General features: G+C 35.1%; 2 protein-coding genes and 1 non-coding gene across 4 annotated transcripts in view; 2 read left to right on the forward strand and 1 right to left on the reverse strand.

Moving 5' to 3' along the window:
• LOC105158888 (G2/mitotic-specific cyclin-2) lies at positions 819-4,331 on the forward strand. 2 transcript variants are annotated; one of them, XM_011075793.2, is made up of 12 exons: positions 819-1,138; positions 1,353-1,431; positions 1,610-1,745; positions 1,840-1,896; positions 2,107-2,155; positions 2,251-2,403; positions 2,475-2,606; positions 2,923-3,012; positions 3,101-3,322; positions 3,417-3,515; positions 3,626-3,804; positions 3,887-4,331. In XM_011075793.2, exons 2-12 carry the CDS (start codon positions 1,377-1,379, stop codon positions 4,029-4,031), a joined length of 1,317 nt encoding a protein of 438 aa, XP_011074095.1. In that variant the 5' UTR covers positions 819-1,138; positions 1,353-1,376; the 3' UTR covers positions 4,032-4,331. The 2 variants fall into 2 exon arrangements, with proteins under 2 accessions (XP_011074095.1, XP_011074096.1); XM_011075794.2 differs by having other exon boundaries at positions 1,356-1,431.
• Positions 4,639-4,711, reverse strand: TRNAE-CUC. Its single transcript has one exon. It is a non-coding gene; the product is annotated as a tRNA-Glu (tRNA).
• Positions 6,012-10,717, forward strand: part of LOC105158889 (BTB/POZ domain-containing protein At2g30600) — a gene marked incomplete in the record, with an annotated part of 6,706 nt that continues 2,000 nt past the window's right edge. The window contains 6 exon segments of the mRNA XM_011075795.2: positions 6,012-6,322; positions 7,639-8,484; positions 9,021-9,350; positions 9,689-9,919; positions 10,261-10,422; positions 10,639-10,717. Of these exon segments, the coding sequence (XP_011074097.1) occupies positions 7,687-8,484; positions 9,021-9,350; positions 9,689-9,919; positions 10,261-10,422; positions 10,639-10,717 (1,600 nt within the window).

Here is a 10,717-nt window from a genome sequence, read left to right on the forward strand (position 1 = left end):
TTGCAAGAAAAAGAAATCATAGTCTAAATTATAGTATTTTTTTTTATTTTCGCAAATTTTATATCGTGAGAAAACCCTTTTCGTCTTATAATCAAAATCTTAAGAAGTAGTTATTTTTGTTTCGAAAATATAAAAAATATTGCCGTAGTTTTAGAAAACAAAAAAAGATAATGACATTATATTTTTTAAAAATAAATAAAAAATAATATTTAAAACTGAACTTAAAAGGTTATTATTGTTTGTTGTGATTAGAAACGTACGTTAATAAACCAATTGATGTTTGGAATTTTGATATGTTATTGTCAGAAAGGGCTAATTATAACGTATTCCCTTGAGTTCGACATAGTTATACGTAAAGTAATAATCACTGTGGTTTGAAAGATAATATTTAGTATTCTTATTTATTTTCGTTCAATAAATAAATTTCTCGATTATTTAAAACTCACAGAATCTATTAATACTAGAAAGAAATTAAATAAAAATCTGTATTTATCATCCGTCATGGAGATGGAAGTAGGAGAAATAGGTAAAAAAAGAGAGGTTAATAATGTAATAAGAAAAGAGTAGTAATTATTATTAATTTAGTTATTATTGGAATAGCATGAAAAATTTGGGTGGGGGAACTTAGTCACTTAATACAACAAGACTTTAAAGGCATGGAAATTAATGAGAAAATATTTGAAAAAAAGCACATGGGGAGTGGGGGTGGGGGTGGGTGAACACATAGCCGTTAGTCCAAATACAGAGCAACGCATCCTTTCATCGTACGGCCAATGTTTACTAGCCGTTGTTTTCAAATAATATGGAGAGAGGGAGGGAGAGAGAGAAGGGGGATTGTATGTAATGTGTGCCCGGACATAATATCCGCTGTTTACGTTCTCTCCAATCCAGACTTCTGAATTTTCAACTGAAAACAACACTCAAGAAGGCAAAGCTCTTCGCACACTGTGTGTGTGTGTGTGAGAGAGAGAGAGAGAGAGAGAGAGAGAAGATTTCTTTAGTCATCTGCAATAATCCCATTGATGGGTTTAATGAGGATTTCTTTATAGTCTCTCTCTTTTTCTCTCTGGCGTTTTCTTGAGGGACATATAAGTGGAAAGTTCTGAACTTTGTCTCTGAAATTTTCTTGATTTTGGAGGTTGATCTCTCTTTTTCTTTTTCTTCTTCTTCTTCTTCTTCTTCTTCTTCTTTTCATCTCTTTTCTTTTAATTTTGTGATCTGGGTTTTTGTCATTAAGCCCTGAATCTTGATTATTGCAAAATCTTGTTCTCTATGTGTCATTTCTCCAATGATTTTGATGTGTTCGGTTGATTTCTTTGATGGGCTTATCATAAATTCTTTTCTATTTTCAGTAGCTTGTGTTGAAAGACAGGAAGATGGATGGATCAAACGAGAATTTCCCAGGAGTGATGAGGCCTTCAACCATTCGAGGTAATTTTAAATTTCAAAAAGCATAGCTACAACTTGGGAATCCAGTCCTTGCTTGATTCTTGTTTGATTCTGTGAAACTGTTTATGACATTATTTCATTCAATGGATTATGCCATAAAATCCTAATCATGAAATAGTCATTTGATTAAAGTAATATATATTTTTGATCCGATTCTTAGGGGGATTGAAGCCAGGAGGTGGAAACTTTACTGCAGGGGTTGGTAATAACAGGAGGGCATTGAGTACAATCAATAGAAACATCATAGGAGCTCCCCCTCACCCTTGTGCTGTTCACAAAAGAGGGGTTTTGACAGAGTGAATTTCATAAAAACCGTACTCTTTCATGGTTATTTCAAGTTTTGTTCAACCTCAATTTTCACTTAATCTATTTCCGTTCTCAAATGTTTAGGAGAAATGCTGGTTGTAACAAGAATCCGGTTAATCCGGCTCATCGTCCAGTCACAAGGTTTGAGAATCCACCCTTCTTGGTATCTTGTATTTCTCTTCAGAATCCGTGTCTTTTCTTGGTTGTTTGAGAGGAAAATTAGAAGGCATGAATTTTCATGAATGATTTACTTATGTAAAGGACTTGATACTGTTTATAAGCATATTCTGCAGAATACATGGTAAGATTTTGGAGCTTGTTACTTATTTCATATTTGTGGTGATTTTTTAGGAAGTTTGCTGCACAATTGGCTGTCAGAGAGCAGCATCCTGCACTTGAGGTATATTTCCTATGAATAATGATGAAAACATGATATTCTTTTATCTTTATGTTTGATAATGTGCCTAAGAATAATTGAACAAGTTTTTACTGTAGGAAATCAAGCCATGCCTCCAACCAATTTCGAGTACACATCAAGAGGGCGACTGCATTATTATCGATGCAGAGGAGTATAAGCCCACTGATGATCATGACGTTCCGATGTTTGTGCAACATACAGAAGCTATGATGGAAGAAATTGATCGGATGGTATTCATTTCTGTTGACTTGCTATTTTGACTGTCTTTTAAATGCAATTTTTATGTCGTAAATTGATATAGGATGAGGAGGTTGAAATGGAAGACATTGATGGGGACGAGCCGGAAGTTGACATAGATAGTTGCGACAAGAAGAATCCACTTGCAGTTACTGAGTATATTGATGCTATATATGCATATTACAAGAAGACAGAGGTGAAAGATCTATCCATTTGCTTGAGTCTTTGTGAATCTTCGTCACTGGTGCCCTATATTTCAACATGAATTTCTGAATCTCTCGAGTCCATTGATCTCTTAGACCATGTTTCATGGTTATTTCTATTGGCCAATTGAACTTTTTCACAGGCAATTAAATTACAATTCGGATTGACTTGCTAAACCTTGACAGTTGATTTCTTCATGCATTTTTGTTCTTTATGCAGAAAAGGAGATGTCTTTAGTTTGTTCAATCTCTATACTCAAGTAATATGTTAACCCTTTTTTTTTTCTGATCATGTAATTTTTATTACAGAGCTTAAGCTGCGTCAGGCCGAACTACATGTCACAGCAATTCGACATTAACGAAAGAATGAGGGGCATTCTTATCGACTGGCTGATTGAGGTAAACAGCCTTTGCCCTAAATTATCCTCGCGAAGGTTAAAACAAAGCAGTGTTGCAGTCTGATCCGCATTTTATGATATATGTGTAGGTGCATTACAAGTTCGAACTGATGGACGAAACATTATATTTGACTATCAATCTCATTGATAGATTTTTAGCAGTCCAATCCGTCGTCAGGAAGAAACTACAGCTAGTTGGAGTGACTGCTATGCTCCTCGCCTGCAAGTATGAAGAAGTTTCCGTTCCCGTTGTCGATGACCTCATATTGATATCAGACAAAGCTTACTGCAGAAAAGAAGTGCTCGATATGGTAGTTCAGTTATAGATTTCATAATTCTTGTCCTATTTTAATCAAACAATAGAATTCTTCTCGAGCTCAACCATTTCCTTATGGTTGCCTGCAGGAGAAACTGGTGATCAACACTTTGCAGTTTAATCTCTCGTTGCCAACTCCATATGTTTTTATGCGCCGTTTCCTGAAAGCTGCTAAATCGGACAAACGGGTTGGTCGACACACCTTGGATACAAGTGAAAAAAACATGCAAAAAGCTTAAAAAGTCATGGTGTTTTAATAGCTAATAATTGAATGTTTTCTTTGTAAACTTTGAACTAGTTGGAGCTGCTGTCCTTCTTCATAATCGAGCTTTGCCTCATCGAGTACGAGATGCTTAGGTTCCCACCGTCCTTGCTAGCAGCTGCAGCAATCTTCACAGCTCAATGCACTCTCAGTGGCTGTAAGCAATGGAGCAAGACGTGCGAGAGGCATGCAAATTACAGCGAAAACCAGCTCATGTAAGTGGCGATCTTCTCCAATTTTACTGGAAAAAACCAAGAAAACACAATGAATTCAATTGGTGGCCTATGGCCTTTGCAGGGAATGCGCAAAACTGATGGTGAGTTTCCATCAGAAGGCAGGAACGGGGAAGCTTACCGGTGTGTACAAGAAGTACAGTACTTCAAAATACGGCTATGCTGCTAGAACAGAACCTGCTGTTTTTCTCATAGACGAAGGATATTAGTACCGTTTTGAATGCCATGAAAGCATATAGATCATCCAACACTGTTGTTGGGGTCGGGACGCAATCGAGCAACGCAAGTTGCCCCGTGGATGCAAGACTACTAATGGGATTTTCTTGAATTTTTGTATCTGAAAAATTTGGTGCTTTCATCATACTCTTTTTGATGGCAGTTCTTGCATTTTCTCTAAGGATGTGTGAGTTTGACAAGACAGTATTGTTCGTCATATATGTAACTAGTGACTGTTTCATGCTTCTTATCAATTACTGGAAATTTCAAAGCAAAAATTTCCATTTACTGGAGAAAAAAAATGCCCTTTAATTTGTATTAAAGAGTTGAAGAAATCTATATCATTTTAAAGGATGGAAATTCCTTCCTCGAAACTTGAAGATGGTTGAAGCTGAACCCGAGCAAATTACCTTTTTAGCTCCACAGGATTAGAGTCTCAGAATTTTCACAATAATCCAAACTCGACACATTAAAAATGTAGTTGTTCGTCCTATTCCTGGGAACTACATTGTAACTCCACCTGAAACTGAGATATATGAGAACAAAAAAGGAAAACAGAAAATTGGAACATATCAAAAACAGAGTTAGGGAAAAAGTTAATTCCGTTGCCGGGACTCGAACCCGGGTCTCTCGGGTGAGAGCCGAGTATCCTAACCATCTAGACTACAACGGATTTGTCATACACTGTGTAACTCTTATAACAAATCATTAAATTATATTTGGATTGATAAATTTTAAATTATGACTTCCAAATTCCAAATTCGTGTTAATAATTATTTGAATTTATTTGGACCATTTTAAATATAAATTTTTTCCTTTAGATCGTTTCTACAAATTCAATTTCATCAATCCAAATATTATTTAAAATACATTTAAATATTTTTATCAATTCTGTATCTTTTATTATCTCATTTATGCTCAATAATTATGTCTTATCTCCCGTATATGTTACAAACAATACAATAAAAATAATATAATCTACTCCCATGTTTATTTTCTCTCAAAAACAAAATAGTTATATCTTATTCATGAAGACTGTTATTAATTTTTATTTAATAATTACCCAATAAAAATGTAGAATTGGAATGAATCACCACCATTCACTCCAAAAATCAAGTGAATGTTAGTGGATCAGATTTAATACCCTATCATACAGTCCAAGATGAAGGTGTTGGGATTATGATACATCACACTTCAAACTGATGTGGCTGATATGGACACCTCAAATATATCAACACTACACAACAAAACTATTAAACCATCTTCTTGATTTAGGTGTCAATTATGTATACCTTTATATATCATTGGAAAATATTTTCCCTGTGTATTTTTTTATTTTTTAAAGTTAAATTTGATTTCGTACATATATTTGAGTGTATTATATGTATTAGTTTAAATAAAGATTGATATATTTATTTTTATAGTGGATCGAGAGTAGTAGTCCGTTAACATGGGATAAATACATTTACACTGTCTGATTTATGATTATTTACACAAATTATTCATATTTTTTTGCAAAATTCCATATACAATCACTAAAAATATTAACATCATGTACACAAATTATCCATATTTTTTAAAAAATTACACATACAGCTCCAAAGATATTAACAATATGTAAACTATCTATACTTTTTTTTACTGTTTAAGGTGGATATTATAATTATGTAAAAAATTATAAATAATTTATATAAATAAATTATATATTAAGAGTGTAAATATTTTATTTTTGTTATATTTTTCCATCTCATTTGAATTTTTTGTTTTTGAATTATTTTGGTAGGGCGATTTGGTTGATATTTATGGAGGCCAATAAGTTTTGTCATTGAAAATACTTTTGAAAATTCACTAGGTTTGGTTTTATTTTTGGGCGATTTTCGAGCAAAACAGGTTACTTACATTTTTTCCGAATTAAATATATTTTGGAGAAGCAGAAATAAGAACCCGCGTGCCACCTGCTCGACAAATTTCCCGTACTAGATGCCACGTTGCTTCATTTCCCCAACTGTCTCATGACTTTTGAGTAGAATTATCTCCATAAAATAGTACTGCCCGTTGTAGGATCAGTCTCCAAAAATATCCAATCCCATGTTGTCTGGATTCTTGCCAGCCTCTGCTTTTCTTTTACTTAATCAAGCAATAATTCATACTACACACACTCCTCTCCCTTCCCTTCTTTTGTAATTATGTATGGAAATCTTGTGTATATTGGAAAATCTTGTCTTTTAATTGGAGGCTGCTATCTTGACAAAGATGGTTTCTTGAGGATATGATTCCTATCCAGGTACTTTCACGTTTTTTCATTTTAATATAATATAATATCCATGAATTCGGAGGAGTTTATCTATCCAGAATCTTGTTTTCGGGTGGGTTTCGCTTATGCCCATTTGTTGGTTTCTTGTTTTTGCTGCATGGGAATTTTGGTTTGTTTCTTTTCAAGATTGGATTTTTTTTTTATTGGAAGATATTTTCTGGGTAATTGGATGAGAATGTGGTGTAGGATTCTTGCAACTTGTATGTGAATTGATATTTAATTTTGTAGGGTAGACATTTTTTTTAGGGTGGGGGGTTGGGTGGGCGGCTGGATGGTTTCTGGCAATTTCTGGGCTTATCTCAGATTGTGACAACCTGCAATTTTTTTAGGATCTTTATGCCCATTTTTTTCTTTCAGGTGATAGTGAAATTTCAGTAGCCATTTGTCTGATATTTTTAGCAGCTGCTGTCAAGTCCTTTAAATTCTAGTTCTCTCATAGGCCAACTATTCCAAATTCAGGTTTTAATTTGTGTTTGAAATTGGAAGTTAAGTCTCAACCCAAATTCTCCCCTGTTCTCCTTCTGAGTTCAGGCCACTGTTCAATTCATGCAATCTCTCTATCAAGATCCGCTCGTTTCTTTGGTCTTTAATAGTGATTACTATTAAAGACTTGTAAGGTGGAAATTTCCTGCAATTTTGTGTGTTTCTTTCTTCTGCTTTCCCTGTCTTCCTCTTTTTTCCTTTCTAATAGTTGATAAGTTGGTCTTTTATGTGTATGCGTTAGTAGTTCAGTCTCAGCAGGCTTGACGAAGAATGATTTCATGAGGTTATGATGCATTATAGTCAAGCATGAAAATTCTAGTCTAATTATGATTTCTCTTCATAATTCTGAGGTGTTTATATTTCTTCAGAATTTGGTTGTTTGGTTGCTTCACGTGTGCCCATTAGTTAGTCTTCTGTTTCATGTTGGATTTCACGGCTTCTGTTGTTCGGTCTCAAACTAGATGAATTTCTGTATGCACAGACACCTTTTGCAATTGGAGCATGGTGGGTGCAAGATCTATGAATTGATATTTAAAGGAACTTCTCGGGCTTAACACTTTTTTAGTAGTTGGATGCTGAAAGTAGTTTTTGAACTTATCTAAGATTGTGACCATACCGAAGTGGTAGATATCTGAGTGTCCTTTTCTTTTCCTAGTTGGTAGTGAAGTTCCAATGTCTAACTTCTGACAGCAAGGATAGCCATCCTTTCGTTTACTTTCTTGTTAATGCTTATTCACACTCTATAACAACCCGTTGAGTAGGATTGATTTTGTTGACACCTTATAAATGTTGTTGATTTTCAGTGAAAGTGCTAAGTGAGCACAGAATATCTTTTTCTCTGCCCAAATATAATGGAGAAGAAGCAGAAGAAATTCCTTACTGTAGCGCCATTTCAGTGTGCTTGGCATGACGATTTGAGGTTTAGGGAAGCAGGAAGAGGTTGTGTTGCTTTTGATGCCTTTGCACACAATGATGTCACAGTTGTCTTTCGGGAAAATGCAGGCAGTCAGCATTACCATTATAAAAGGGATAATAGTCCACACTACACTGTGATTATTGGTAGTCACAGGAATAAAAGGTTGAATATTGAGGTTAATGGGAAAACAGTTGTGGATGTTGCTGGGGTTGATCTTTACTGCTCTTCGACATTCCAGAGTTACTGGATTAGCATATATGATGGACTGATAAGCATTGGGAAGGGGAGGTACCCTTTCCAAAACCTTGTCTTTCAGTGGCTGGACTCAAACCCAAATCGCAGTGTGCAGTATGTCGGGCTTAGCAGTTGGGATAGACATGTTGGGTATCGGAATATCAATGTTCTGCCTCTGACACAAAACCATATATCCTTGTGGAAGCACGTGGATTGTGGTGAATATAATGGCATGGAAGATGCTGATGAAGAGTTGGAAGAAGATATTGAAGACTATGAAAATTGGGGACTTGAAAATTTTCTGGAAAGTTGGGAACTAGCAGACGTGTTCTTCATAGTTGGAAAAGAGGCAAGGGCTGTCCCGGCACATAAGATCATATTGGCTGCATCCGGGAATTTTAGTTTGAGTTCCTCAGGAGAAGATTTTATCCACCTCCAAGATGTTTCATACCCTATACTCCATACACTTCTTGAATATATATATACAGGCAATACCAAGGTCTGTCATGTTCTGTGCTAAGATATCCATCTTATGTTTATTAATTGTATTCTAGTTTTTCTTCGGTTGAAAATTAAGATTAATTTTTTAGTTTTATGAACTGAAAGGGGAAATAAATGATATAGCATAAGATTCTGGGCAACTTTATTCATTATAATCTGGTGAAACATGCATAGTTAAAGGAAAAAAATGGTTATTGTTTCTCATCATCAACAGGATAATGCAGGCATTTAAAATCTTTAAAGCTTTGCAACAGAAATTGGTGCATGAGCAAATGCTACTTTTACCTTTTTAATTATCAAATTTCATTTAAGTATTAACTTTAACTTAATTTATATATTCTTCCCTTAATTTCTGATTATCGCGTGCTAAAGTGATACTGTACACTATGCAATTCCTTGTAGCCAAATCGTACTTAAAAGTCAAGGCTCTTAAAACAATTTGTTCATCTCAAATCATTAATGCCAATTGGAAAGTTTGTCTCAGAAGGTTATTCTCTATTTTCTAACAGTCATCATTTGTATCTTTTGATGAAGGTTCCAGAGTCGCATCTCAGTTCTCTAAAAGCTCTGAGCTTACAGTTTGAAGTAAGTATGCTGGTGAAGCAGTGTGAAGAAATGATGGAACGGTTTAAACTCAATAAGAAACTTTTTGACTCCGGAAAAAGCATAGAGATATCATATCCAAGCTCTCGGCTCAACTGCTGCACTGTGTTTTTGAACAAATTACCCATTGACGTTAAGAGGCTTACTAGTTTTCGATTGACTGGTGAGTACAGTGATGTAGAAATTCACATTGAGGGCCATGGTCAAGTTGCAGGGGTGCATAGAATCATCCTTGGCTTATGGAGTGCCCCTTTTACAAAGGTAGGCAAATTTCTGACTGAAGATATTAAGTGTCATATCCAAGAGCTAATATCTGTTACTTGTTGTTATACTTTCCTTGTTAAAGAGATGTTAAAAGGGTACAACAGACAGAACTTTGTTTATTGTTTCTTATATAATTAAATAATTATTTGGTCCTGGTATATTCATGAAGCAGCTGCAGTACTCAATGTAGGTATAGTAGATGAACTCTTTGTACCTATAAATCAAATACTCTCTATAGAATATAGTTCTTGAAGATCAACGATGTGATTTGCACGTTTTAGTTACCTAATATTTCTGGTGAGAAGGCTGATCAATGTATAAAAATGCTTATGCAGATGTTCACAAATGGAATGACTGAAAGTGTTTCCTCAAAGGTTTGCTTGAAAGATGTCTGCTTTGAAGCATTTAACATTATGCTCGAATTCATGTATAGTGGAGAAGTTAACAAGGAAGATACCATGGACATCGACACGTTGCTACTTCAGCTTCTTTTGTTGGCAGATCAGTTTGGAGTTTCTCTTCTTCATCAGGAATGCTGTAAAAGACTTCTAGAACACCTTTCTGAGGTAATACAGTGGCTTTTGCTTTGTCTTACTATGTTTTATGTATAACCTACCAATTCCTCGTTGAACTAAAAGCCCTTTATTTGGCACTAGTAGAATTAAAAGCATCGAGAAAATGGTGCAGTATCGGGCTTGTGAACATAAACAGAGACACTTTTCACCGCATAAATATAAAATATTGATTCGTCTCATCTATATATTATATGCAGGCATGGAGTTCTAGTGGAAGAAGGTCATACTTCAAGTTTTTCTATTATGCCAAGTTTAATGGACGAGGAAGCGGACAATTTTGGCACAATGTTTAGGTTGTTGTTTGTGTAGCTAACTTTCGAACTTTGTTGCAGGACTCTGTGTGCCAAATTTTGCAAGTGATTCCGTCCATTCCGTCATGTAAACTAATTGAAGAAACATGTGAGAGGAAGTTCTCAATGCATTTTGATTATTGTACGACAGCCAGCAATGACTTTGTCATGTTAGATGAAGCAACATTTGGAAACATTCTTCAGGTGATTCTTGGCTTTGTTATTGTAATAGCAAATCCCTAGTAATAATTCAATCTTCTTGGATATATTTATTACGTGGGTTTTAATGAAATTTCTGACAGATTTAAGCATGAAGTTTGAATTTGACAAACCATACCTATATGCATAGCATATAATAATGGAGTACCTCTTAGATGTGGTACGGGAAGCAGCATCTCATGTCAAAAGCTCTTTCTGCAGCATCCAGATTTGACAGTAACTTCTGAAGAACGAGTTCTCAACGCAATCTTGCTTTGGTGTTGCAAAGCTCCGGAGTTGT

Source organism: Sesamum indicum, linkage group LG3 (assembly GCF_000512975.1).
Source record: "Sesamum indicum cultivar Zhongzhi No. 13 linkage group LG3, S_indicum_v1.0, whole genome shotgun sequence".
NCBI lineage: Eukaryota > Viridiplantae > Streptophyta > Magnoliopsida > Lamiales > Pedaliaceae > Sesamum > Sesamum indicum.